This window comes from Corvus hawaiiensis, chromosome 35, assembly GCF_020740725.1.
Source record: "Corvus hawaiiensis isolate bCorHaw1 chromosome 35, bCorHaw1.pri.cur, whole genome shotgun sequence".
In the NCBI taxonomy this organism is placed as follows: domain Eukaryota; kingdom Metazoa; phylum Chordata; class Aves; order Passeriformes; family Corvidae; genus Corvus; species Corvus hawaiiensis.
In genome coordinates, this window is record NC_063247.1 from 560,847 (window position 1) to 588,761 (window position 27,915).

A 27,915-nucleotide genomic window follows, 5' to 3' on the forward strand; every position below is an offset into this window, starting at 1 on the left:
CTTAAGGGTCTGGGTATCACCGGATAGCTGCGTACCTTGGTAGTAGAAGGCTGACAATTGCTATTTGTAGTTATTTTAGGTTTAATAATACTTGGGTGTATATTTTTTGCCTTAAAGTGAGGCTGCGAAAAATCATCGACCAGACCTGGGTTGCCCAAAAAGAAAATGGGGGTTGTGTAGAGGGATTCCTTGTGGAATATAGGATACCCCAGGAGGGCTTGGGCATCCCAGGGCTGTTGCACAAGTACCCCTGACGGGGCCTCAGGCTGAAAACAGGCTTGCAAGGCACCTACTAGCTGGCAGCCTTGAACAGCCTTGGGAAGGGGTATACAGTGGTCAGCTCCCCCGCTGCTTAGAGGCTGTCTTGTGGGAATAGGGCGTGAATCTTTGCAAAGTATAACTTGGTGTAAGTAAACAATAAACTGGAGCATGATGCTCAAATCGTACCAGTGTTCGTGTCATGACTCTGGCTGGATTCCCCTGCTCCTGGGACACCCCCCTGCTACAGCCATCCACCATCACCATGGCTCCACGGGTTCCTTTCCATGCCCCCAGCCCTGGCCACAGGACCTTGGGCTGGTGGCCACGGCAGCCGACTGTGCCACAGGGCTCCGTGCCCATGTCCATGGCAGCAGTGCCCAGCCACGGGCCCTGAGTGCAGGTGACCGTGCCAATGCCCATGGCAGCGGGGCCAAGCGTTGGTGTCCGTGGCACCAAAGTGAGGAACGGGTCCCTGTGGCCGCTGCCGTGGCACCTGAGGGCATCAGCGAGTGTCACTGCAATTGTAGCTGGCACCAGCCCGGCACCACTCTGTCCTGAGGGCTGCCATGGCAGCCGAGGGCAGCCACAGCTCTGCGGGCAAGTGGCTGCGGAGCCTGACTGCAGCAATGGGTCCTGGGGGGGTTTCCAAGGGAGCTGGAACTGCTGAGGGTTGCCATGGCATCCAACCCCTGCGGTGGGGGTCAGTGTCCATGGCCACAGCATCGGTCAGTGTCCATGACCACAGTCCCTTGCAATGGCCCAGTGCAGCTTGGGATGATAATCCACCCGCACAGCTGGCCCAGGGCACGCCTGGAGTGGTCTTGGTGGCACCTTGGGCTTGGCACACTTTGAGGAGGGTGCCTGTTTTCAGTGGGGAAACTTAGGAATTTTAGATTCTTTAAAAAAAATGAAAGAAACCCCTGCTTGGCTGAGTGCAGCCAGTTCTCCAAGCAAAGCAGGTGCCAGGTGAGTGAGGAGAGACAGGATGGGGCTGGGGATGTGGAGCAGCGTTGTCCACACTGGGCCAGACCTCAAGGCACAGCTTCTGTGACCAGGCCAGACCTCCTGAGGAGAGACCCTGCATCAGTATCAGTCACAGAATGCTGCAATCACCTCTTCTCTAAAGAGAACAGCAATGAAATACACCCCTTAAAATAAGAATATGTCTTTATTTGAAACTCTTTGAAATATTTCTCCACAACTGCAGTAGGAAACTTTCCTAATGAACTGCATTCGAGCAGAGGGAAATCAAGGCTGAGCCGTGGTTTGTCAGGACTTGCTTGATCCTAATGAGCCCCGTGGTGCATTTGATGCTGAGCCCTGGAACCTCAGGGCCTTAAAGGAGATTGCACAAACCTTCCCAGGAGTCAAAGGGAGAGAAAACACCCAAAGTGTCTTGAGGCATTAATGGGTCCCGCTGAGGTCCATGACCAATACAGGCTCTTCATGGACACCTTGGAGGAGAGAATTGGAGGCCAGGATTGCACAAAAACCTCTCAGAGACTCAGTGTGGGAAGGAAAATCCAAAGCACCTTAAAATCCTTCAGTATCTCAGAGTATTAATGAGCCCCACTGAGTGTCAAAACAAAGCTCTCAAGGGACTCGTTAAAGCAGATAATTGGAGGCCTTGATTGCACAAACCTCTCATAGTGTTGGTAACAAAAGGGGAACACCAAGTACTTAAAAAACAGAAGTACCTTGAAGCTGTAATGAGCCCCACTGAGTGTTGTTACTGACAAAGGCTCTCCAGGGACTAATTAAAGCAGATAATTGGAGGCCAGGATTGCACAAGGCTCTCAGACACTCCCAGGCAAAAGCCAAAGCCAAAGTCCTTTGGAAAACCTGCAATCCCTGGGAGCATTCAGGAGCCCCCAGGGCCATTCCTGACCAAGGCTCCCCAGGGACTCCTTCCAGCAGATCCCCGAGGCCACTGGGATGTGGGGGGGATGCTGAGGGCAGGACAAGGGGCTGACAGTGCCCAGCCGTGCTGGGGCTGTGCCAGGAAGCCCCGGTGCGGTGCCTCAGGACAAGGTGTCTCCTCCCAGCCCTTGGTGGCCCAGACGCTGCTGTGCCCCAGGGCACCAACACCTGGCTTCTCTTTGTCCCCACCTGTCATTCCTGCCTCCAGTTCTCTGCTCTGACTGCAGCCTGGGGACACTTTCTCAGTCGTGTCCCTCACTGGGACCCATTAACGGTGTAAGGATCTTTGGAGTTTGAATCTGACTCAGAATTCTTGAGAGGTTTCTACCAGTCCCTGTCAGGGACTGATGTTCAGGGCCTCAGCACCAAGCCCCGAGAGGATCATTCCAGTCCTTGTGCTGTGTCTGTGCTGCTGTGGGGCTGTGGGCAAAGCAGTCCATGGGAAAGGACTGATGAAAGGAAATGAGCTGAGCCTCCCTCCCTGAGATACCATCGTGGGTACACCCAGAGCTCCCCTCACGGTGTCCTTCCAAGCTCTGAGATGCCCTCTTGGGTGCAAATCTGTGCCAGAGCCTCTCCGAGTCCCCTGAATGTCCCCCGGGGAAGTGCAGAGATGCCACAGCTGAGGAAATGCTGCTGGGTTGCCAAGGGCAGCATGAGTGTCCCTGGCAGAAGGGGGGTGCTGAGCCCTTGCTCAGAGACCTTTAGAGAGGGTGAGACATTCAGGGATGCCTCTGCTCTGGGCAAGCTCTGGTTTATCCCAGGGTGAGCCGGGAGTGTGAATGTGCTCTGCCTGCAGCCAAAGGGGCAAGCCCAGGGCAGTTGGGGACAAGCCCATGCAGCCCCTCAGCTTGCCCTGAGCCACAGGGAATCCTTTGCCTCTCACCTCTCTCAGTGGCAAACGTGGAGTGCAGCAGAAATGCTGGGGATTTCTGACCCCAGAGAATCAGGAATGATGTGTGGGTAGGAAAACATTTCCAAAAACTCACTCCTGCCATCCCTGTCCTGTGGAACGGAGAGTAAAACTGCTACCAAGCCTTTCTAGGAGGGATTGCACTGACAAATTCTGACTCTCCAGCCTTGTCCCTCTGCCACACGGCCACAAACCCAGGGCAGCGGGGCAGGGATGGCTCCTCGAGAGCCCCCACGCTCAGGCCTGGCTGCTCCTGGCACACTCAGACAGCACAAGGGGAGCTCAGGCAGGGAACTGGGTGAAGGTTTTCTCAGAGCAGGAACAAGGGTGGGGCAGTCCCAGCGGGACAGTGTGCAGGGAATGGCACAGGTTTGGCTCCAAGCAGCCTGTCCTGACTTGTCACTGGCCTTTCTCCATGAACAGGTGCCCATGGCCAGACACAGCAATGTCCAACAGCAGCTCCATCAGCCCCTTCCTCCTGCTGCCATTGGCAGACACGCGGCAGCTGCAGCTCCTGCACTTCTGCCTCTTCCTGGGCATCTCCCTGGCTGCCCTCCTGGGCAACGGCCTCATCATCAGCGCCGGAGCCTGCGGCCAGCACCTGCACAGCCCCATGTTCTTCTTCCTGCTCAGCCTGGCCCTCACCGACCTGGGCTCCAGCTGCACCACTGTCCCCAAGGCCATGCACAATTCCCTCTGGGGCACCAGGCACATCTCCTACACAGCATGTGCTGCTCAGGTGTTTCTGATTGTCTTCTTTCTTGGAACAGAGGATTTCCTCCTCACCATCATGTGCTACGACCGCTGTGTGTCCATCTGCAAAGCCTTGCACTACGGGACCCTCCTGGGCAGCAGAGCTTGTGCCCACATGGCAGCAGCTGCCTGGGCCAGTGCCTTTCTCACTGCTCTGCTGCACACGGCCAATACATTTTCCCTGCCCCTGTGCCAGGGCAATGCCCTGGGCCAGTTCTTCTGTGAAATCCCACACATCCTCAGGCTCTCCTGCTCAGACACATACCTGAGGGAATTTGGGCTTCTTGCTTTTAGTACTTTTCCTTTTTTGGGTTGTTTTGTGTTCATGCTTTTCTCCTATGTGCAGATCTCCAGGGCCGTGCTGAGGATCCCCTCTGAGCAGGGCCGGCACAAAGCCTTTTCCACGTGCCTCCCTCACCTGGCCGTGCTCTCTCTGTTTATCAGCACGGGCACATTTGCTCACCTAAAGCCAGCCTCCACCTCGTCCCCATCCCTGGATGTGGTGGTGTCAGTTCTGTTCTCGGTGGTGCCTCCAGCCCTGAAGCCCCTCATCTACAGCCTGAGGAACCAGGAGCTCAAGGATGCCCTGAGGAAAATGATGACTGTATCTTTTCAGAAGGAATAAACTCTCTCTTTTCTGCTCCAGAACCTTCAGAATGTAACTCTTTACAATCTCAGCTTTTCTTTTCCTATTTGTCCATTTTATCATTGGTGCCTTCTTTTCTTCTTTTTCTACTGTTATGCTATTTTTTATAAAATCCTGTAGTACTGCTCTTAGCATTTCTACATGAACATCTGCCTTTCTTTGGAAACACAAAGACTTTCAGGAGGCTTCTTCCCTGTGCATTTGAATAAAAATGAGGGTCTGCCCTGACTTGTGTGTCCAAGGTTTGTTCCTCAGCCCTTCTCTGGCTCTGCAGGGGCAGTGCCTGTGGGCACAGCTGGAGGGAAGAGACTCCCAGCACAGCAGCACAGCCAGGGACAATGGCCCAGCCTCTTCCCACCTCTGCTCTTCCCAGCCCATGGAACCCAGTGTCCATTGTGACACAGCGGGGCCTCATGGAACCCAGAACATCTTTGTGATGCAATGGAATCTCATGGATCCAAGGGCCAATTGTTCTAGAGAGGGGCCTCATGGAACACCAGGGCCACAAAAACATTGCCAGGCCTAGTAGAAAGAAGGCGCCATTGTGGCACAGGAAGGCCTCATGGGACCTAGGAGAGCACAGTGTCACAATGGAGTCTCATGGTCAATTGTGACACGGCAGGGTCTCATGGAACCCAGGCACCACTGGGACATTGCCAAGGCTGGTGCAATCAAGGGTCCACTGTGAGACAGAAAGGCCCCGTGGCACCCAGGAGACCAGTGTGGGGCAAAGGGTTCTCATGGAACCAAGGCGCCATTGGGACAAAGCGTGGCCTGAGGGACAGCCAGTGCCACTGGGACATCTCCAGCCTTCGAGGAAGCAAGTGTCCATTGTGACACAGCACAGCCTAATGAATCACAGGAGAGCACAGTGACGCCATGGAATCTTGGGGAGCCAAGTGTCCATTGTAAAGACAGCGGGGCCTCAATGAATCCAGGAGACCATTGTGACACAATAGAACCTCCGGGAACCAAGTCTCAGTTGTTCCAAAGAGGGGCTGCATGGAAACCAGGAGACCATTGGAACACCGTGGAAACTGATGGAAGCAAATGTCCACTGTTTGATGTTGTGGCCTCACAGAGCACTATAAGCCATTGACGCACAATAGAAAAACATGGAACAAAGGCTCCCTAGTGACAGAGGAGGGCCTCATGGAACCAAGGAGAACTCTGTGATGCAATGGAATCTCAAGGAACCTAGGGTCAATTGTCAACACATCAGCCTCTCCTGAAACTAAGGAGAACATTGTGATGCAGTGAAATCTCATGGAACCAAGTTTCAATTGTGAACACAGCAGGGCCTCATGGAAGCCAGGTGCAACTGGGACGGTGGCATGGCTCGTGGAAGCAAGGGGCCATTGTGACACAGTGGGGCCTCTTGGAACCCAGGAAACCATTGGGGTCAAGGGAATCTCATGGAACCAAGGCTCTTATTAACATCAAACAAACAGGGTAGAACAGGGGGGAAAAACCCCGAAATACAACAAATTCCTGGAGAAGCAACAGACACACAGGCTCGGACCAGCTGGGGCCACCCCGCGGGCCCACCGGGACCAACTCGCAGGCTCCCTGGACCGGAGGGAAGGGAAGGGAGGCAGTGAGGCAAGGGGGAGGGAAGGGAAAAAGAACAAGAAAAACCAACAGAACCATTTTCCAGCTAGCTGGAACACCAAAAAACGTAAGGAGCCACACAACGCTCCCGGCGCACTCCATCCCAGGCCCTGCTGAGACCCTGGAGCACCTGAGCCGTTGGGCTCTAGCTATTGAACCGACCCGCACCCAGGTCCTGTGGATCCGGCCCCACCCCTGGGTCCATCCTAAAGACACAGCGTCCTTGGGCATTGAGCGGAGGGTTAAGGAATAAAGCAGCCTCATAACATCACCCCAGGACAGTGTTCCAGTAGCGGGCCTGTTTCTCCCCATACAGTGTGTCCCCCACGCAGTGCCCCACCTTGCTGTCCAAGTGCAGGAGCTGCTCCAGGCTGTAGCTGAACCTCACCACCAACCTCACCTGTTTGGTACCATTAATGAAGCGACACTCGGACTTTACCATGTGCTGGAAGAGCCCTGTGTAAGCAGGTCAGGGGGTGCTCCCCCAGCAGCCCCCAGCACCCTACAGCAAGCCAAGAGCTCAGGGAGCCACCCTGGATTCCCACTCCACAGCCCCTTGCTCCACAGCCACCACGGGACATTCTTCCCAAAGTCCCACCCTCATTTCCAACCTTTTTCCGTTTTCTCTCCTCCTTTCCCATCAATCCCCAGCTGCCAGCCCCTGCCCCCATCAATTTGGGGGTCCCAGTACCCCCTTTTGCCTATTTCCTAGCCCTTTTCACACAATCCTCCCAATCCCTGGTTCCCCCCTGCTCAGTTTTGAGATCCTACCCTTCCCAATCCCCAATTTCTAAGCTTTACCATGCCTCTCCCATCATTCCCCAGTCCTCAGCCCCCTTCCCATTCTTGCTTTAGGGGGTCCCACTCCCCCTCCAACTCATTTTATGGGTCCCACACACCCATTTTCCCTCCTCTCCCCAACTTTCCCACAATACCTGGTGTTGGGGTTTTAGTTTAGTCTTAGGTTTTCCTGTTAAAGGAATTTTCTCCCATATGCATGTTGCTAGGGGACAAATAGCTGTACTTAAGAAAGACAAAAAAGGGAGTGGGGCGGGCCTGGCTACTCTTTTGTCTACACCTGGGTGTGGGGGCAGTTCGCTCTGAGCGTCCGGAGAGAGAAGCTGCAGAGAAAGGAGCTGCTGCTTCTTTCTTTTTGGCCGTTCTTTCTTCCTGCTGGAAGCAACGCCGGGACCCCAAAAGCCGTTTTCCCTGCCCTGCTGGAGACTGAGCTGTGGCTGCCCTGCTCCGCTGCTGCTTCGAGCTTTCGCTACGCTGTAGCCCTGCTCGCCCTGCCTGCCTGGGCCTCCGTGGTTTTTTTTTTCCCATCTGGATACATCTCGTCTGCCACCCGGGATTTGCGTTCGTCCCTGCCATTCCAGCCTGCTGTTCCTGAGAGCCCGGGATCAACTGCCCAGGGGTTTGTGAAGCCTTTGTTCCATCCCTTCCCGGGATCCCAGGGCACCGGTGCCGCGTGTTTCCCGAGCTCGCTCCGGAGCGCCCCCTGCAGCCGCGGGGGAACCATCGCACCTGCCCTGCTCACCGGGAGCCGCCAGCGCCCCTGCCGGCTGCGAGCGGAACTGCACCCGAGGGGAAAGGGCCCGACAGCCGAGAAGGCTGGCACTGGGTTTGTGATTGCTGTTACTGCCAGAGTTGTTGTTGTTTTGTTTGACTGGTTATATACATATATATATATATATATATAGTAAAGAACTGTTATTCCTATTTCCCACATCTTTGCCTAAAGGCCCTTGATTTCAAAATATAATAACTTGGAGGGAAAAGGGGTTATATCTGCCACTTCAAGGGGGGCCTCTGCCTTCCTTAGCAGACACCTGTCTTTCAAAACCGAGACACCTGGACTCCTCTTCCCACCCCCTCGGCTCACCTGAGAGCTCCATGCCTGTGGCCAGGGGGGCTCCCAGCACCACCAGTGCCACCAGTATGGCCCCAGCTGCCCCATCCCCAGCTCTGGGCACGTGCTGAAACCTCCCCTCTCCCTTAATTCTGCTCCCGGGGGGCACTGGGGGTGAGGGGAGGGCCCCAGGTGGGGAGCTCTGGGTGTGGCAGATCTGCCTGGCACCTGGGCAGTCATCAGCGAGAAAAGCTCAGAGTGGCTAAAAATTGTTTAGTGACTTCTTTGATTGGCTGAGGAAAGGCCCAGGAGCTGAGATAAGGACCAGGAGAGCTCCTGCCCCGATCACCAGCATGGAAACACAGACCCAGTCTGGGGACAGGGATTGCATTTATTAGCAATGAAATCAGAGCACGAGAATGAGAAGTGAAATAAATCTCTCAAACATTCCCCCCAACCATGGGGATCATCTGGAACAGGGGTCACCAGGTCTCTGCCCAACGGGGGTCACTGTGCATCACCCCACATGGATCCTGTGCTGTGAGATTAAGTTGGAGCAGTGCATGAAGCTCTTCCCGCACTCGGGGCACTTGCAGGGCTTCCCTTACAGGTGGCTCTGTTGGTGTCTGGTCAAGTGAGAGCTCCTCGAGAAGCTCTTCCTGCACTCGGGACACTCATAGGGCCTCTCCCCAGTGTGGATTCTCTGGTGGCAGATAAGGTTATATCTCTGGCTGAAGCTCTTCCCACACTCAGGACACTCGTAGGGCCTCTCCCCGGTGTGGATTCTCTGGTGGCAGATAAGGTTATATCTCTGGCTGAAGCTCTTCCCACACTCAGGACACTCGTAGGGCCTCTCCCCAGTGTGGATTTGTTTGTGGTTGGTGAGGTCGGAGTTGTACCTGAAGCACTTCCCGCAGTCGGGGCAGCGGAAGGGCCTCTCATCTGTGTGAATCTGCTGGTGCAGGAGGAGACTGGAGCTGGTCTGAAACCTCTTCCCACATTCCCACACTTGTAGGGACGTTTCCTAGCATGGATCATCTGGTGGCGAATCAGGTGGGAGCTCTGGCTGAAGCTCTTCCCGCATTCCCCACACACATAGGGCCGTTCCCCGGTGTGGACCTGGCGGTGGCGGATCAGGTTGGAACTCGTGCTGAAGCTCTTCCCACATTCCCCACACACATAGGGCCATTCCCCGGTGTGGACCTGGCGGTGGCGGATCAGGTTGGAACTCGTGCTGAAGCTCTTCCCACATTCCCCACACACATAGGGCCGTTCCCCGGTGTGGATCATCCGGTGGTGGATCAGGTTGGTGCTCTGGCTGAAGCTCTTCCCACATTCCAAGCACTTGAAGCGTTTCTCCCTAGCATGACGCTGCTCGTCGACCACCAGGTTTGAGCTCTGGCTGGATCTCCGGCCGCCATCCCGGCACAGGGTGGGTCTTTCCTCCTCACAGCTCCCTGGGCTGCGTTTGCAGCCCCTCCTCCTGTGGGATCTCTGGGGCTTTTCCTACACTGTGGAGCTGCTCAAAACGGCCTCTTCCACCAGGTTCTGCCGCAGGGATTTGTCCTCCCTGGGCTCTGTCCTCAGCTCCTTGTCTGGGGGAGGAAGGACAAGGAGAGGATGGCATTTGCCTGCGTGCCACAGGGAAGGGGAAGGAGATCCCCCCAGTCCATCCCTGGCAGGATGGCGTCAGCAGCGGGGTTGTCTTGCAGCCGGGGGCGATGCTGGGCTGGGAGATGGAGCAGGACAGAGGGGGAAACGGGCAGGGACTTCCACCTCACCTGCCTGGGTGTTCCGGGGCATCTTCCTCTTCCTCACAGCGTCCTCCTCCATCTGGACAAAGGTTTGGGAGTGGGAAATCCTGGTGTGGAGGGAAAAACAAGGTGTGAGTTTGTTGGCTTAGGGGTTCCTCCTGCCCAAGTCCTTCTCTAGAAGTCACCGGCTGTATCATGACTGTAAAATCCTCTCAAACACCGTGCTGGTTTTAACTGGCATGAGAAATGAACCCCACTGATCTGCCCCAAGAGAGATTAAGGTGGGAGTTACAATTCACCAAAGACATGACAAGAAATACCACGATACAGCTGTAACCCACAAAGGCTGAGTATAACCAGGCACCCTGGGACAAGAGCAGAACGGTGCTGGTTAGTTCCTGTGCAGAGCACCACCTGGTCCCGCTGCATGCAAAGCAAAAGGAAAGAAAACAAAACCTGTTGGGCAGAGTGGTGGACACAGTCCTGTCCAAGTGATGGGAGCAGTCTTGTCAACAGCAGTGGTCACAGTCCTCTTGGAGTCCTGCTCCTGCCCTGGATCTCTTGAGTGTTGCCAGAAGGCCCCAAACCCAGATTTTATATGCTCAGGTTCAGGTGGGAATGCTCAGCCTCTCCCCCAGGGCGGGCAGTTTCACAATGGAATGATGTCATCCTGTGAGTCATGGGATATTTTGGGAGCCTTGATGGTCTCAGTCCTTGCAGCTGCCCATTGTGCTGGGGCCATTCAGTCCATGATGGCCCATCAGCAGAGGTGAGCCCTCAGGCTGGGTGGGACTGTGCTGCTGCTACCCCGGAGGGAGTTATCACAGCTGAGTCATTGGTGTGCAGAAAAAGAAACACTGCCCTGCCTCCCAGGGTTTGCCTCTCCTTCCTTATCTCATTTAACACCCAGCTCCTCATAGCCTGAGGGGTCAGGGGTGCACTGGGCAGCTCCTGCAAACGACCCATCATGAACAGCTCATCAGACATGAGATAAGGGGAGTGGAATGCACAGTTTGGTCCCACCCACAGAGGGCTAAAGTGGCACCCTGCTCCTGTCAGCAGCACAGGCTGGCAGGCAGATGGCATTGTAAGGTCTTGCTCCACTTGGCTTTCAGCCCAGTAACCCACGGGCAGGGTCCCTTCCCACCCCAATCCTTCTGGGCTTCTGGCAGGGACTCGCTTCCCTTTCCTTCCTCCCTCTGCTTCCAGCTGGGAATGTGCTGGGAAATGTCCAGCAAAGCAGCCTTTGCTGTCTGCTCTGGGAGCCCACCCAGCTGCTGGACCTTGTCCCCTGGCCCTGCACAGCTCCCGTGGGAGGCACGGCAGGACCAGCACCCTGCGAGCCTCGGCAATGCCCCTCTGGGATCCACGGCACACCCTCCGGGGATCTGGAATTCCAGTTCCCAGCAAGAAGAAGATGTTCCTGCCCTTGAAGGCAAAGCTCTCAGGAAGGAGCCAGAAGCCAAGTGCAGCAAGATCTTACAGTGACATTTCACTGCCAGCCTTCATCACCTCACCCATGGTTGTTTTAGCTGGTGGATTGGGAACAAAATCAGAGGAGAGCCTTTGGTGGGAGCTGTCCTGGGTCCAGAGAGACACTGAGAGACAAACAGAGCAGGCAAAGAAAGGCAGAAGAGGAAGGAGGACACAAATACAGTCAGCTGAGAAGGTGGCACTCTGGAAACCAGACCAGAACTGACTGAAAATGAATGTGACAGAAAGAAATAATTTGGAATTTTGATTTCCTATCAAAATACCATTTCCTGCCTTTCTCACAAACCTCCTCCTGCTGTCATTCAGCAGGGCTTTCACAAAGTGCTCTGCTCTGAGTGGATGGTTTTTGGGGTTTGGGAGTTCCCCTTCTTTTTTTTTCCCTTGAGGAATTTTCACCATAAATGTTGCCGGGTGACAAATTGCTGGGTTCTTGAGAAAAACAAAAGACCTGGCCACAGCAGGAGGGGGCCATCTGGCCACTCTTTTTCGCTTGGGCTTTTGGGTAGCTGGTTCCCAGCATTTGGAGAGGGAGGCTGGAGGGAATTCGTCAGCACTGAAGACTTCTGCTTTTCCGGCTGCCTTCCTTCCTTCTACCAGAGAAACCCCAGGATTCCCAAGCCCGCCTTTCCCTGCCCTGCTGGGAGGTGGGCTTCAGCCGCCCTGCCCCCGCTGCTGCTTCGAGCCTTCACTACTCTGTTGCTCCGCTCGCCCTGCTTGCCCAGACCTCCGGGGGGTTCCACCACAGCTCCCGAGTTTGGATACATCTCATCTGCCACCCAGGATTTGTGCTTGTCCCTGCCATTCCAGCCTGCTCTTCCTGAGGGTCTGGCTGGACACTGGGATCGGCTGCCCAGGGGTTTGTGAAGCCTTTGTTCCATCCCTTCCCGGGATCCCAGGGCACCGGTGCCGCGTGTTTCCCGAGCTCGCTCCGGAGCGCCCCCTGCAGCCGCGGGGGAACCATCGCACCTGCCCTGCTCACCGGGAGCCGCCAGCGCCCCTGCCGGCTGCGAGCGGAACTGCACCCGAGGGGAAAGGGCCTGACAGCCGAGAAGGCTGGCACTGGGTTTGTGTTTGCTGTTACTGCCATAGTTATTGCTGTTTGTTTGCCTTGTTATACACATATAGATATATAATAGTAAAGAACTGCTATTCCTGTTCCTCATATCTTTGCCTGAAAACCCCTTAATTTTCAAAAATTAGGATAATTTGGAGGGAAGTGGGTTGCAAATTTTTTTTATTCCATTTCAAGGGAGACTCCTGCCTTCCTTGGCAGACCCCTGTCTTTCAAACCACGACACTGCGATCATAATGGGGAATGAGCTGGAACCATACTGAGGTGACTGGGAGCCACAGGGCCCATGCTGGAAGTGACCTGGGCCCCCTAGGGGGGGAACTGGCCCAGCCAGGGCTCAGGGTTGTTCTCCCCAAGGGCTGCCCCGGGCCCTGCTGCCACCCCTGGCCCCGCTGCCACCCCTGGCCCCATGGAGCCGAGGGACACGGAACAGCTGAGAGAACATGGAATGGCCGAGCGACATGGGACAGCCCGGGAACACGGCCTGGCCCAGGGACACTGTGCTCCAGCACTTTGGGCTGTTGTGCCTGGGGCGTTGCCCTTGGGCTCCCAGGACAGTCAGAGGGGGGAGAATCCCCTCCAGGAGCTGTTGTTCACTTTAAGCTTTGGTGCCAGACATTCCCGCGGAGCCACCTGCAGTGGCCGGAGCCCGGCCGGTGCCTGGTGCCACCAAAGCTGCTCTGTCAGTGCCCTCCTGCCCCGGGCAGGGCAGAGAACACCGAAGGAAAGGCCTGAGCTCGGCTCGGGGCAGGGAGAGGGCACTCCCCTGGCGCTGCCAGGGGCACCACAGACCCGGCCTGGGGAAAGGATTGGGATTTATGTCCCATTGAATTGCAGCAGGGATTTGATTGGACATAAATTCCAGTCATTTCCCCATGGAATTCCCATGGCAGTGGGCTGGGGGGGAGATCCGTCCATGGAAATCTCACCTGACTGGGATGAGAGTGAGATCCATCCATGGAAATTCCATGGGAATTCCTGCATTCCCAGGTCTACCCTTCCTGAATCCCACATTCCCATAGAAATTCCCCCCCACACCCGCCTTTGTGATCCAGAGCCTCCCAACCACATCCAATGTGTTTTGGGAGCTCTTCCACACAGGTGTGTCCCAGGTAATGCTTCATCTGCTCTGCCAGGATCCCTTTGGATTCCCAGGATCCATGGACGCTCCGTTGGACAGGAGGTCACAGCTGGAAACCACCTGCACTGTGGGGAGACCTGGGAACGAGTGGAGTCGTGTCCCAGCCCCACGGAGCCCCTTGCAGCTCCCTGGATTCCTATGCCAAGCACACAGATCCCATCCCACTCCCACAGATCCCACCCCTAGAGATCCACCCCATTCCCACAGATCCCAGCCCAGCCCCCAGCTCCCAGCCCAGCCCCCAGCTCCCCCCACTCCCCCCGCTCTGGTTGTACCGGCCCTGTCTCCAGGCCACTGTCAGCCACGTGCCAGTTCCTCTCCTTGAGCCGGGTCTCGCTATCCCAGTATCCCAGGTCTGGCTATCCCAGTATCCTGCATCTGGCTATCCCAGTATCCTGGGTCTGGCTATCCCAATATCCCGAGTCTGGCTATCCCAGTATCCCGGGTCTGGCTATACCAATATCGCAGGTCTGGCCATCCCAGTATCTCGGGTCTGGCTATCCTGGTATCCTGGGTCTGGCTATCCCAGTATCCTGAGTCTGGCTATCCCAATATCCCGGGTCTGGCTATCCCAATATCCTGGGTCTGGCTATCTCAGTATCCTGAGTCTGGCTATCCCAGTATCCCGGGTCTGGCTATCCCAATATCCCGGGTCTGGCTATCCCAATATCCTGGGTCTGGCTATCTCAGTATCCTGAGTCTGGCTATCCCAGTATCCTGGGTCTGGCTATCCCAATATCTCGGCTCGGCTCCCACTCCCATCCCCATGCCTGTGGCTCCATCCGGCCCTGCTCACTGTGGCAGCACTTGGAGGGGGTCCCGTCCATGTCCCCGTGATCAGAGATTGAGGGACCCCAGGCCGGGCTCTGACAGCACCACTTCTACTGCAGGGAGTGGAGAACTGGGGGGACACAGAGATATCGGGGGGTGTGTTGGTGTGACCCAGCCCACTGCGGGGCTGGGGCAGCGTGATGCCAATCAATCCCAGCCCATCCCCTGGATCGAGTTTCCCAAAGAGGCAGACTCAGAGGGTGGGTCAAGGGGTGGCTCAGAAGCCTAAGCTGCACCCCCCTGGGCGGTGCCCAGGTACAAGCCACCTCCCCCAGTTCGGGAAAATTCTCGGTTACTCAGTTGTTCACTGGTTCTTTGTTATAACTCCCGCCTCTTGGTTCCCCCCCCGCAGTGGTTCTTGTTGAATTGTATCCTCCTCCTGGCTTGTAACTCATTGGTCGTTTTCCCCTTTCACCAGGGTTTTCAAATTCCCTATAAAACTGAGGACAAGCCTCAGGGTCCCATCCCATCATTCCCATCATTCCCATCACTTCCCATTGGATTCCATCCCTCCGAGCTTGTTCAGGTTGCGAAACTTCTAACAATAAACCTGTTAGAAGCCAGACCAGAACAGCCTCTCTCTTCCTTTGTCTCCGGGCTAACGTGAGCTGATCCCATCGGCTCCTGCCGTGTTCCCTCTGCAAAGAAGCCAGCTAGCTAGCCCAGCCAGCAGGACCTTTTCCTGATGCCAAAGTCACTTCTGCGATGCACAGAAGTAACGCAGTTGGACTCTCTCTGACCTGGGGCACGCCAGAGCTCGTGCCTCGAGCCCAAGTACTGCATTAGGCTGGCGCAACAAGCGAGGGGCTCACGCGAATGGATCCCTGTGACGTCGTGGCTGTCGGTGGACAGCAAGAAGAAGCGACTTTGGACTTGCCGACGTCTCTCGGTGCAGTCCGCTCTGTTTTAGGAGCGGTGCCCTGAGAGAAGGCTGCTAACTCCCACTGATTCTGCACTGAACTGACTTTGGAGAGCAGCCATGTCTCGGAGAACCCCACCTGTGCTTTTAGTTTGGGACCGGATGCCTTTTAACTGATTTCTGAAACTTGTGTGAGTATCCCCGGTCCCTGATACTTTGTTTCTTTTTTCATTTTGCGGGTGGTGGGTGGAAGAAGTTCTGCAAGAGAGATGGGATCAAAACTCTCTCAGCCCCAAAGAGAGGTTTTTCTCCAAGTTGCAAAATTCCTTCAAGTTAGTGGCTTTAAATTTTCAAATGGTCTGTTAAAACAATTTGTTCGCTGGCTTTTCTTTTACCTTCCTCAAGTGTCTCCCACAAATTTAAAATCTCCTGCCTTCTGGCAGGCTGTGGGATGATAAGATTACTGATTTAAAGCGAAAAGGGGACTCCTCTGGAGAAAAATTTTTTCCTTTAGTTCTAGTCCTTCGGGACTTGCATAAAATGGATCAGAAAGTAAAAGAAAAGCTCAAATCCCCTCACAGTTCTTCCCGTATCCCTCCTTCCTCCCCTCCTGCTCCTCATCCCACTTCCCCTTTGTTGGAAAAACCAAATAGGGTGATATGCCCAGAGGCACAGAGTTGCTACCATCTCTCTGACCCCTCTCAGTCTTTTCAGCCACCCTGTCGAGATAGCCCTGGCCAGGCTGCCTCAACCTCTTCCCAAACCCCGTATCCCTTGCCCTCTTCCCCAGTTGTAAGCCCAGAAAACTGTTTTAAATGCTGTTTGCCATTGTCCCTCACCCCCACTCCACGTGTCTGAACAATGGTACTGACCGCATGGCACAGTCCACCCCTCCCTCCCCTTCTTCTTCCCACAGTCCCAGTTGCCCTCCTGACCCCAACCCTTTCCTATCCCCGCCCCCAGATGTGACATCATCGGGTTCCTCCCACACTTTGGGTACCGCCCCCTGCATTGGGAATCCCCGCCCATCCTGTGACCACGCCTCCTGGTCCTCCAGCCCCACCCACTCTGGAGGACTTCCTGGTTCCCACACCCCCTCTTCCAGTTCCCACGGGATAGAAACTGGAACCGACGTCATCTTCAAATCGGGTCTGGGAGTCCCCTCAGCCCTCTCCTACCCCTTTGCTGCTCCTGTAACATATGATCGAACTGGCAATAATCCCACATGAAAACCTTTTGATCCTGCAGGGCTCAAAGAGCTTTGCAAAGCCCAGAAAGAATTTGGGAGGGAGAGTCAGTATTTTAAGAACCTCCTGAAGATAACTCTCACCAGTATAGTGATTGTGCCGCATGACCTCAAAAGCATCTTCTCCTGCTTGCTTTCCCCATCCGAGTTTCAAATGTGGGAAGAAGGTTGGAGAAAGCAACTGGGAGGGGTCCTCCCTGTTTTACTGCAGGATCCAAACAACGCAGGGGTTTCTATGGATCACCTTACTGGTGAGGGGTTATTGTCCAAGCCCCAGAACCAGGCTCAAAATACACCAGAGCCGGTCCTGAATGCTGTAAAGCAAGCAGCTCAGCAAGCGTTCTTAATGATGCCTCCTAAATTAGCACCTCAATTGAATTACACTGAGATTCGGCAACTGCAAAATGAGACATTTATTGATTTTGTGGATAAACTGAGGCTCGTAGTGGAAAGACAAGTGGAAGATCCAAAAACAAGAGAGCATATTATAATGCAAATTGCAAAAACTAATGCCAATGATGCTTGTAAAAGAGTGATTTTGGGTCTTCCATTTGAACCTCCACCGACCTTAAGTCAAATGATTCATGCTTGCATGTCATTGGTGCCAATCCACCAGCCAAACTTAAAATCAGGGAAAAACTTCATAGTACCTGCAGCCACTGCTGATGCAACAGCATCTCAGGACAAAAGAAATGCTAATTTGGTCGGCCACAGGTGTGGCAAACCAGGGCACTTGGCCTGAAACTAATTGGAGCTCCGGCTCCAGTTAATCAGTGTTCCCAAGCTGTCTCCCCAGGGCAAATGTCATCGCCTGCCGCCAAAGGGATGCAGCCAAAAAACTGACAGGACCACGTGGATTGGCAGGGCCATGCAGGGGAATTAATCAAGAAACTGACACCAGAAAAATGGTTACCACGACCACTGCAACTCAAATGGACTCAGTGACACCCCAGAGAATCATCATGAGTTGCAAGAATCTGAAAGACTGTATATTGTTTGTGTTAAAAGATGTTGTACATTCACCAGCTGACATTTGTGTTACACCAGAAATTGTTCAAGTGGGGCCACAAGGGTTGTTCACTGTCAACATCCAGTGTTGACATCCCTTTTTTCTTCCTGCTAACCAGGTTATGGCCCAATCTATTCTCATGCCCAGTAGTCCACCACAGGACTACAACCCCTCTGTCTTCTGGGCTGAGATAGTTGGGAATGACAAATCCATGCTTAATTGCAAACTGTCTTGCCAAGGCTCGGACATCAGCCTGGCAGGAATGATGGACACAGGAGCAGACGTGACAGTCATTTCTTCCCACAACTGGCTGTCACACTGGGAGCTGCAGCTGGCAGAAGGTATCGTGACGGGTGTGGGGGGATCTATATCTGCCCAGAGAAACAAGGCAGTTATCCAAATTGAGGGTCCAGAGGGACAGATAGCATCAGTCTGTCTTTTTGTAATTGAGTCTGGATTTACATTGTGGGGCAGGGATCTCATGTCCCATTGGGGGGGGGCTCAAGTCGAAATTCCATCTCAAGCCCAAAATTTTTAGTAAAGGCAGAGCGCTCCCTCCAGAAATTAATTTGGATCTCTGATGAGCACGTCTGGATGGATCAGTGGCCTTTGAAAAATGACAAATTAGAGGCGCTCACCGCACTCATGGAGGAGCAATTGAGAAAGGGTAATCTGGAACTCTCTAACAGCTCTTGGAATTCCCTGGTATTTGTAATCAAAAAGCCGGGGAAAGACAAGTGGTGCCTCCTACAGGACTTGCGGAAAATAAATGCAGTCATTGAGGACATGGGACCCCTGCAGCGCAGAATGCCTTCACCCTCCACGCTCCCCAGGCAGTGGAAGGTAGCAGTCATTGATATTAAAGACTGCTTCTTCCAGATCCCTCTCCACCCAGATGATGCTCCCCGGTTTGCCTTCTTGGTACCTTCCATCAACCAAAAGGCTCCCATGCAGCGCTAACAGTGGCAAGTTCTGCCGCAAGGCATGAAAAACTCACCCACCATCTGCCAGTGGTATGTAGCTCGCATTCTGTCCCCCATCAGAAAGTTAGCGGCAAAGGCAATACTCTTACTCCACTATATGGACGATATTTTGGTGTGTGCTCCTAACCAATCCTATTTAGACTGCACATTGTAGAAGGTAATCGAGGCCTTAGAGGCAAATGGATTTGAGATCCAGGCCAAAAAGGTCCAGAAAACCTCTCCATTTAAATACCTTGGACTGAAAATCCATGAGCAGACTGTGGTTCCCCAACAAGTCAAAATTAATGATAGCCCTAAGACCTTGCAGGAACTCCACCAGCTCTGTGGGTTCATTAATTGAGTGAGGCCACTCCTAGGGCTGACAACAGAAGATCTCGCTCCTCTGTTCAACCTCCTGTGAGGGAAAGATGACCTCACATCACTTAGGCATCTAACAGAGGAGGCGAGACAGTCCATCTGTAAGGTACAGGAAGCGCTGTTGTCCCGGCAGGCACACCGCTGTGCCCCAGGTCTGTCTTTTCAATTTATTGTATTAGGGGAAATGCCATACCTTCACGGGCTGATATTTCAGTGGGACGAGGTGCAGAGCGATCCCCTGTTAATCATCGAGTGTGTTTTCCTCTCACACCAGCCATCAAAAGTATCACAACACCACAAGAGCTCATGGCTCAGTTGGTGATGAAAGCTAGATCCTGCCTCCGCACCCTTGCAGGGTCTGACTTTACATGCATCTACCTACCATTGGCAACTGATTCACTTGATAACCTCCTTCAAAACAATGAGCACCTCCAATAGGCCCTAGACAGCTACACAGGCCAAATTTCTATACACCATCCAAAACACAGACTATTTACTTCAGTCTTCAAACTGATTCCAAAAGAAATTCAAAGCAGAAAACCATTAAATGCCCTGACCATCTTTTCAGATGGCTCCAGAGGTTCCCGCAAGTCTGTCATCACATGGAGGGATTCTCGCACTCAGAAGTGGGAATCTGATGTGCAGGTAGTGGAAGGATCCCCACAAGTTGCAGAACTTGCAGCTGTGGTCAGAGCATTTGAACGGTTCAGTGAACCATTTAATTTGAGAACTTATTCAGCCTATGTTGCAGGTGTAATTTCCAAGGCAGAAAGAGCCTTACTAAAGGAGGTTGCAAACCCAAAAATTCATAACTTGCTTTCGAAACTGATTCAACTGATCTCCCACTGAAAGCAACCATTCTATGTCATGCATGTGAGATCACACACTGACCTGCCAGGATTTATTGCAGAAGGGAACAGGAGAGCAGATGCCCTAGCGATGCCCATCGAGTTAGAGAATCTGCCTAACAGATTCCAGCAAGCCCAGCTGAGCCATGCAATGTTCCATCAGAATGCTCCAGCTCTCATTAGAATGTTCCACCTCACTAGAGACCAAGCAAAAACTATTGTGGCGACATGCCCCAACTGCCAAAAACATTAGCTTCCATCATTAGGTCAAGTGGTTAACCCCTGAGGCCTCGGCAGTTGTGAGGTACGGCAAACAGATGTCACCCACTTCCCCCAGTTTGGCTGCCAGAAATATATTCATGTTTCTGTGGATACCTTTTCTGGTGCAACCTTTGCCTCAGCCCACCATGGAGAGAGGGCCAAAGATGTCATTAACCACCTAGTCCAGGCCTTCGCTGTGTTGGGGACACCAAATAAAGTAAAAACTGACAATGGCCCTGCATACACCTCTGCAGAGTTAAAAACATTCACGAGTGAGTGGGGTGTGGATCACATCACTGGCATCCCTCACTCACCCACAGGCCAAGCCATCGTAGAAAGAAAGCATCAAACACTAAAAAGACTGCTTGAACAACAGAAAGGTGGCAATGAGATCACTGCCCCCATCATAAGACTGTCCAAAGCATTGTTCACTTTGAACTTTTTAAACTGTTCCTATGAGGAACCTGATCCTCCCATAATGAGACACTTCACCAACTCTGCCAAACATAAACTGACTGAGAGACCTGAGGTCCTCAGACCCTGATACTTTACAAATACGTGGCCCGTACCCCCTAGTCACCGGGGTAGAGGCTACGGGTGCGTTTCCACCCCAGAGGGTCTAAAATGGATCCCTGGGAAGTGGATCAAACCCTTTTTGAGACCACCTGCAGATGCCAAGCAAAGGAAAGAAGCTGCCACAGCCTGGAAAAGAAGAAAAACCAAGCCACCTGGAAAAAAGACTCTTCCTCCAGGCCTGGAAAACAAACCCTCCACCTCCCAGTCTCCTTAAAATGTGTCTCCCTTCCCAAAATGACCCCTCAGTTTTGTTTTGAAAGAGGGGGAGTTCAAGGGAGCCATTCTTGTTATTTAAGTTAATTGTATTTATATTAATTTTATTTGTGTTACACTGTTCCTAAAGTTACCACCCGTGACTATGTGATGATCTCCTACCTGCTGCTGCCCCACCTGCTGCTGCATCTCCTCCTGAGCTCCAGCAGCTGGATTCCTTCCATCATCAAGGACATTGTATGGGGTTTCTTTATGGAGTTGTTAATTTTATTAGCCATTCCCATTGTTAAGTGTTTGGTTTTGAAATCCCTTAAGTCTTCCCCCTCATTTCAAGGAAATAAAGAAGGGGGAGATGTTGGTGTGACCCAGCCCACTGCGGGGCTGGGGCAGCGTGATGCCAATCAATCCCAGCCCCTCCCCTGGATCAAGTTCCCCGAAGAGGCAGACTCAGAGGGTGGGTCAAGGGGCGGCTCAGAAGCCTAAGCTGCACCCCCCCGGGCGGTGCCTGGGTACAAGCCACCTCCCCCGGTTTGGGAAAATTCTCGGTTACTCGGTTGTTCACTGGTTCTCTGTTATAACTCCTGCCTCTTGGTTTCCCCCAGTGGTTCTTGTTGAATTGTATCCTTCTCCTGGCTTGTAACTCATTGGTTGTTTTCCCCTTTCACCGGTGTAATAACTGGTTAAAAGGTTTTTTTGGTTAAAAAGAAGTTAATAATTACTTGTTACATACAGTTTATAAGTTGATTATTATTGCGACTGTACGGGTGTAATGCTGCTATGTGATCGCTAGATGGTGACACCAATGGGGGAAGAGTGGTGGGTTTATAGAAAAGAAGGGAACGTTCTGGAATGTTCTTAAGATGACTTAATAATTTATGATGTAAACATCTTGAGGAATCATTGGTTAGGGGGCAAACCAATCACTCGACACCTCAGAGACTGACGGAGCTGAACACCAATGAGGACCCTAGCAACGAGCCATCAGAAGGAGGATCTGAGCTCCACCAATCATAACATCAGAGAGACTATGAAACAGCCCCGGGGCTCAGCCCCCGCAGGGTCTTCCTCAGGAACCTGAGTCCAAAGGAATGCCCTGTGCGTCGCACTGTTGTTTTTTTTCTGGGTTGTCGAGTGGGACTCAGGCTTATCTCAAGTCCTCATTCCTGGCTTTTCTTTTTAATAAACGAGCAGACTTTTACTCCACCCAAAAAAGTCCAGGCTCCGTTTATAACACCAGGGTTTTCAAATTCCCTATAAAACTGAGGACAAGCCTCAGGGTCCCATCCCATCAATCCCATCAATCCCATCATTCCCATCACTTCCCACTGGATTCCATCCCTCCGAGCTTGTTTGGGTTGCGAGACTTCTAACAATAAACCTGTTAGAAGCCAGACCAGAACAGCCTCTCTCTTCCTTTGTCTCCGAGCTAACGTGAGCTGATCCCATCGGCTCCTGCCGTGTTCCCTCTGCAAAGAAGCCAGCTAGCTAGCCCAGCCAGTAGCTCTTTTCCTGATGCCAAAGTCACTTCTGCGATGCACAGAAGTAACGCAGCTGGACTCTCTCTGACCTGGGGCACGCCAGAGCTCGTGCCTCGAGCCCAAGTACTGCGTTAGGGGTGGCAGTTTGGGGATCCAGGAGGGGCCACAGGTCAAGGAGAGGAGGGACTTGAAGAGCTGGGAGAGCTGGGAAGGAGGTTCAGGGGCTCAGAGTCAAGGAAAGGGGGTGCAGGGACTGGGAGAGGTGGGATGGGGTGTCCAGGGAATTCTGTGCCCAGGAAAGGGGGTGCCAGGGGCCCTCAGTGTGAGGGAAGGAGGGTCTGGGGGCTGGGAAATACAGGAATGGGGGCCCAGGGGTCCCAGGGTCAGGGAAAATGGTGGGTCTGGGGGCTGGGAGAGGCAGGGTGGCCGGGAAAAGGCTGCATTGGTGCCAGATAAGGGGGTGCAGGGGGGCCTCAGTGCCAGGGAAAGGGGTAAAAGGACATCCTGGTTCTCAGGAATGGGGGTCCAGGGGAGTCTCAGGGTCAAGGAAAGGGGAGTGCAGGGACTGGGAGAGGTAGAAGGGAGTTCCAGGGGATCCCTGTGCCCAGGAAAGGGGAGTCCAGAGTTTCCCAGAAAAGGGGGGTGACAGGGTGGGGACACCCAGCATGTCCAGGAACGGGAGTTCAGGGGGTCTCTGGTTTTACAGAAAGGTGGGGTTGGGAGCTGCGAAAGGCAGGAATGGGGGACCGAGGCGTTCCAGGGCATCCCAGGATCCAGAACACAGGAAGTCTGGAGGCTGGGACACATGGGATGGCCGGGAAAAGGGGAGCAGGGAGGTCCTGATGTCCGGCAATAGGGAATTCAGGGGGGTCCCTGTGCAGGATAAGGGGAGAAGGGGGGGTCCCGATGCCGGGAATGGGGAACGGCGGTTCAGGGGGGGTCCCAGGGGGTGCCGAGGTCCCACTCCCCCCTCACCGCCCCAGGAGCCCCCAGCCCCAGCGCTGGAGCCATCGCGCTGCTCCGGGCAGATCCCGGCGGTGCAGGTTGGGAGATGCGGCAGTGCCCGAGGGAGGGCGGGGGAACGGGGGGATCACTTCCAGCTGTCCCAGGGAAGGCTCTGTAAATCCCAGTTAATCCCAGTCGCTCCCAGTGTGTCCCCAGCCACCCCCAGTATGGTTACACACACTCCCAGTATATCCCAGTTGCCCTCAGCATGTCCGTAGTCATTCCCAGACGCTCCCAGTGGTCCCAGTAAGGTTTGTTATCCCGGTATCATACCAGTCACACCCAGTATATCCCAGGTGCCTCCAGCATGCGTCCAGTCCTTCCCAGTTACTCCAGTTTGCTTGCAGCATGATCCCAGTTGCTCTCAGTTGCTCCCAGTAGCCAAAAGTGTGACCCCAGTTGCTCCCTTTCAACACCAAAATGAACCCAGCAACCTCCAGTATGATCCTAGTCACATGCCAGCACTCCCAGTATGGTCCCAGTTTAATCCCAGTTATTTCCAATCACTCCCAGTATGGGCCCAGTTGCCTCCACCATGGTTCCAGTTGCTTCCTAGATCAACCCAGTCAGTCCCAGTATGATGCCATTTGCTCCCAGCATGCTCCCAGTTGCTCCCAGTCACCCCCAGTATGGGGGATGATATGCATGGTGTGTTTCCCAGTCACTCTCAGATACTCCCAGTATTAGTCCAGTCACTCCCAATAGGATCCAAATATGACCCCAGTGTGCTCCCAGTCACTGCCAGTGTGAACCAGTTGCCACCTACAGGTTCCAGTTGCTCTCTTTCACCCTCACTTTTGCTCCAGTCACTCCCAGTCTCTCCCAGTTCCCTCCAGCATATTCCCAGTCACTCCCAGTTCCTCCCAGTTGCTTCCAGCATGATCCCATTTGCTCACAACCACTCCCAGTCAGCCTCTGTGTAGTTGCACTCACTGCCAGTCTGATCCCAGTCACCTCCAGCATCATCCCAGTTCATCACAGTAGAAGCCCAGTTGCTTCCAGTCACCCCCAGCATGCACCCAGTCACTCCCAGTTGCTCCTAGCATGATCCCAGTTGCTCCCAGCTGCTCCTAGTCACCCTCAGCATGATCCCAGTCACTCCCAGTGTATCCCATTTGCCCCCAACAAGGTCTCAATTGCCCCCCAAAGGCTCCTACTCACTCCCAGTATGATCCCAGCATGATCCCAGTCTCCCTCAGTGGGATCGCAGTCTCCCCAGTCATGGGCCCAGCTACTCCCAGTATGATGTCAGTACGATCCCAGTACAGCCCAGTCACTGCCAGTACGATCCCAGTACAAAGCAGTGACTGCCAGTGATGCCACTCCTGGGATCCCCCAGCCCTCTCTGCGTTCCCCCTCCCGGCTCTCCAGGCTCCGAGAGGAGCCCCAAGGGCTGCAAGTCCCCACCCAGGGTCCCCAGCAAGGCCCAGTTTGGATGTGCAGCCCCCAATGTTCCCAGTTTCCCTCTCCTTTCCCCGGGCCGGGTTGCCCCGCCCCCAGCGGGTGGGAGCAGCCGAGAGCCCCGCGCTGCCCATCCCGACCTGTCCCGGCTCCATCCCCGCTGCTCCCGCGGGCTGCGAGGGGCTCGGGAACGGGGGAGGGGGACGGGGAGGAGGAGGAGGCGGAGGTGGGATTGGGGAGAGGCGGGAGGAGGAGGAGGAGGAGGAGGAAGAGGCGGAGCGGCAGCGGGAAGCTGGAGGAGAGGAGGAAGCGCTCGGCTCCAGCGCTCCCTGAACTCGCAGCCCCCCGGGACCATCGCCCCCCGTCCCGCAGGTGCCCGGGGAGGGGGAGCTCGCCCCAAATGTCCCGGGGGGTCCCTGGGTTTGGGGTTTTTTGGGGGGATGTTTGGAGCTTGCGGGACTCCAAAGCCGAGCCGCAGATGCCCTCGGGGGGACATCGTGGGGTCCCGGGAGGTGTTTTTGGGGGTGCCGGTGGCGGTGGCGGCAGAGCCCCGGCGGGGGCGGGGGGATGCGGGTCCCCCCGCGGTGGGGGTTGGGCTTCCCGGGCCGGGCCCTCCGAGCTCTGCCGGGGCCCCGTGGGGAGCGCGCGGGGGCGGGGGGACACCGGTTTTGGGGACCCCCGGGAGCCCCGGCTTCCGTAAGCGGGACCCCAGAGAGAGGAGAGCCCCAGAAGCCCAAAGCGGGGAGCCCGAGAGGGGGGACCCCTGGGATTGGCGGGACCCCGGCGGGGGGGTCTGGGGGCTGCAGGGGCGGCACGGCCGGGAAAGGGGCTCAGGGGTCCCGGGGCCGGGAAATGCCTGCTCCCAGTATGAGCCCAGTTCCCCCTCCGAGTGGTTCCAGTTTCCTCATCAGTCCCAGTATGAGCGCAGTCAGTCCCGGTATGATCCTGGTCACTTCCCCTCACTCCCTGTAGGATCTCTTGCTCCCAGTATGAACCCAGTCACTCCCAGTCATTTCCCATTATGATGCAATTTGCCCCCAGCATGGTCCCAGTTGCTCCCAGTTCCTCCCACTTTTGTCCAGTGTGTTCCCAGTTCTCCCAGCTGCCCCTAGCGTAGTCCCAGTCACTGCCAGTATGATGCCAGTCTCTCCCAGCAGTGCCCCAGTCACTCACACTTGGCCCCAGTGTGGCCCCAGTTCCCCCCAGCACATTCCCAGTTGCTCCCAGTGTGGTCCCAGTCACCACCCGCATGGTCTCAGACCATCCCAGTATATCCCAGTTGCCCTGAACATTCTTGTGGTCATTCCCAGGCACTCCCAGTTACCTCAGCATGGTTCAGCTGCTCCCAGTTTTCCCAGTCACTGCCAGTATATCCCAGTTGTCACCAGCATGCATCCTATCATTCTCAGTTGCTCCCAGTCTGATCCCAATGTATCCCCAGTAGGCTCTCAGCATGGGCCTGGTAGCTCCCAGTAATGCCCAGTCAGGGTCCATTGACACCCATTATAATCCCTGTATGATCCCAGTCACTTCCAGTATGATGCCAGTGGCCCCCAGTGTGATCCCAGTTGCTCCCTGTCTGTGCCAGCATGAGCCCAGTAGCCTCCAGTATGATCCCCGTGACTCCCTGTCTTTCCCAGTATATCCCATTCACCCCCAGCATGCTCCCAGTCCTTCCCACTTCTTCCCAGTTGCTTTCAGCATGATTCCAGTTGCTCACAGCCATTCCCAGTCAATCCCAGGATGATTCCAGTCACCCTCAGTATGATTCCAGTCTCACCCAGCTGCTCCCACCATGATTCTAGGATGATCCCACTTGCCCCCACCATAGTTCCAGTTGTTCCCAGTTTCCCCTAGAATAGTCCCAGTCACACCCAGTTGGCTCCAGTGTGGTCCCAGCTGTTCCCAGTGTGGTTCCAGTAAGCCCCAGTGTGGTTACAGACACTCCCAGTATATCCCAGTTGGCCTCAGCATGCTTGTAGTCATTCCCAGTTACTCCCAGTTGCCCCAGTAAGGTTCTAGTTTCCTCAGAATGATCCCAGTCTTTCCCAGTTACTCCCAGTTGCGTCCAGCATGATCCCAGTTTCTGGCAGTTGCCCAAAGTGTTGTCTCAGTTGCTCCCAGTATGAATCCAGTTGTCCCAGTTGTGTCTCAGTCCCCTCAGCATGGTTCCAGTACCTTCCAGCTGATCCCAGCTGCTCCCAATGTGTCCACATTTTCCTCCCAACATGGGCCCAGTAGCTCCCAGTAAGCCCCAGTCAGGATCCATTCACACTTGCTGTAATTCCAGTGGCTCCAAGCATGATCCCAGTAGGACCCATCATCACTTCCAGTCTGATTCCAGTCCCTCCCAGTATGATCCCAGTTGCACCCAGTCCCCCTCCAGCATGGTTACAGTCACCCCCAGTATGACACCAGTCACTCCCAGATACTCCCAGTATTATTCCAGTCATGCCCAGAGTGACTCCCTGTCACTGCCACTGTGGGCTCAGTCACTCCCAGTATGAATCCAGTCACTCCCAGTCACTCCAAATATGATCCCATTTGCTCCCAGCATGGTCTCTGTTGCTCCCAGTCACCTCCAGTATGGTTCCAGTCACAGCCAGCACCTTTCCAGTTACTCCCAGTCTGATTCCAGTATGATTGCAGTCACTCTCAGATACCCCCAGTACTATTCCATTCACTGCCAGTATGATCCCAGCCAGCTCCAGTAGGATCCCAGTATGACCATGGCATGGGCACAGCTGCTCCCATGATCTTCCAGTGTGGTTCCAGTTGAACCCAGTTGCCCCTAGTATAGTCCCAGTCACTCCCCATATGATCCCAGTGTCTCCCAGCATGGTCCCAGTCGTGCCCAGTTGCCCCCAGTTCAGACCCAGTTACTCCAACTTGCTCCCAGTTGCCCCCAGCATGGTCCATTTCTCCTCATCATGGTCCTGGTTGTTCCCAGTGTGCTTCCAGTCAATCCCAGTATGGTTACAGATACTCCCAGTACATACCAGTTGGCCTCATCATGCTTGTAGTAGTCATTCCCAGTCCCACCCAGTTGCCCCAGTAAGGTTCCAGTTACCCGAGTGCAAAGCAGTGACTGCCAGTGATGCCACTCCTGGGATCCCCCAGCCCTCTCTGCGTTCCCCCTCCCGGCTCTCCAGGCTCCGAGAGGAGCCCCAAGGGCTGCAAGTCCCCACCCAGGGTCCCCAGTAAGGCCCAGTTTGGATGTGCGGCCCCCAATGTTCCCAGTTTCCCTCTCTTTTCCCCGGGCCGGGTTCCCCCGCCCCCAGCGGGTGGGAGCAGCCGAGAGCCCCGCGCTGCCCATCCCGACCTGTCCCGGCTCCATCCCCGCTGCTCCCGCGGGCTGCGAGGGGCTCGGGAACGGGGGACCCAGGGTGTGGCTGATCCTGGGGCGGGAGGAGGAGGGATGGGAGAGGAGG

General features: G+C 54.7%; 1 protein-coding gene, 1 long non-coding RNA gene and 1 pseudogene across 2 annotated transcripts; 1 reads left to right on the forward strand and 2 right to left on the reverse strand.

Moving 5' to 3' along the window:
• The window catches only part of LOC125318999, an 88,743-nt pseudogene extending 78,939 nt beyond the window's left edge, over positions 1-9,804 (reverse strand).
• Positions 3,540-4,472, forward strand: LOC125319013 (olfactory receptor 14J1-like). Its single transcript, XM_048289978.1, has one exon. It carries the CDS (start codon positions 3,540-3,542, stop codon positions 4,470-4,472), a length of 933 nt encoding a protein of 310 aa, XP_048145935.1.
• LOC125319033 lies at positions 9,799-27,847 on the reverse strand. Its single transcript, XR_007200571.1, has 3 exons — positions 27,807-27,847; positions 23,357-23,489; positions 9,799-9,817 (listed from the first exon to the last, which is right to left on the reverse strand). It is a non-coding gene; the product is annotated as an uncharacterized LOC125319033 (long non-coding RNA).
• Between the last annotated feature and the right edge of the window lie 68 nt (positions 27,848-27,915).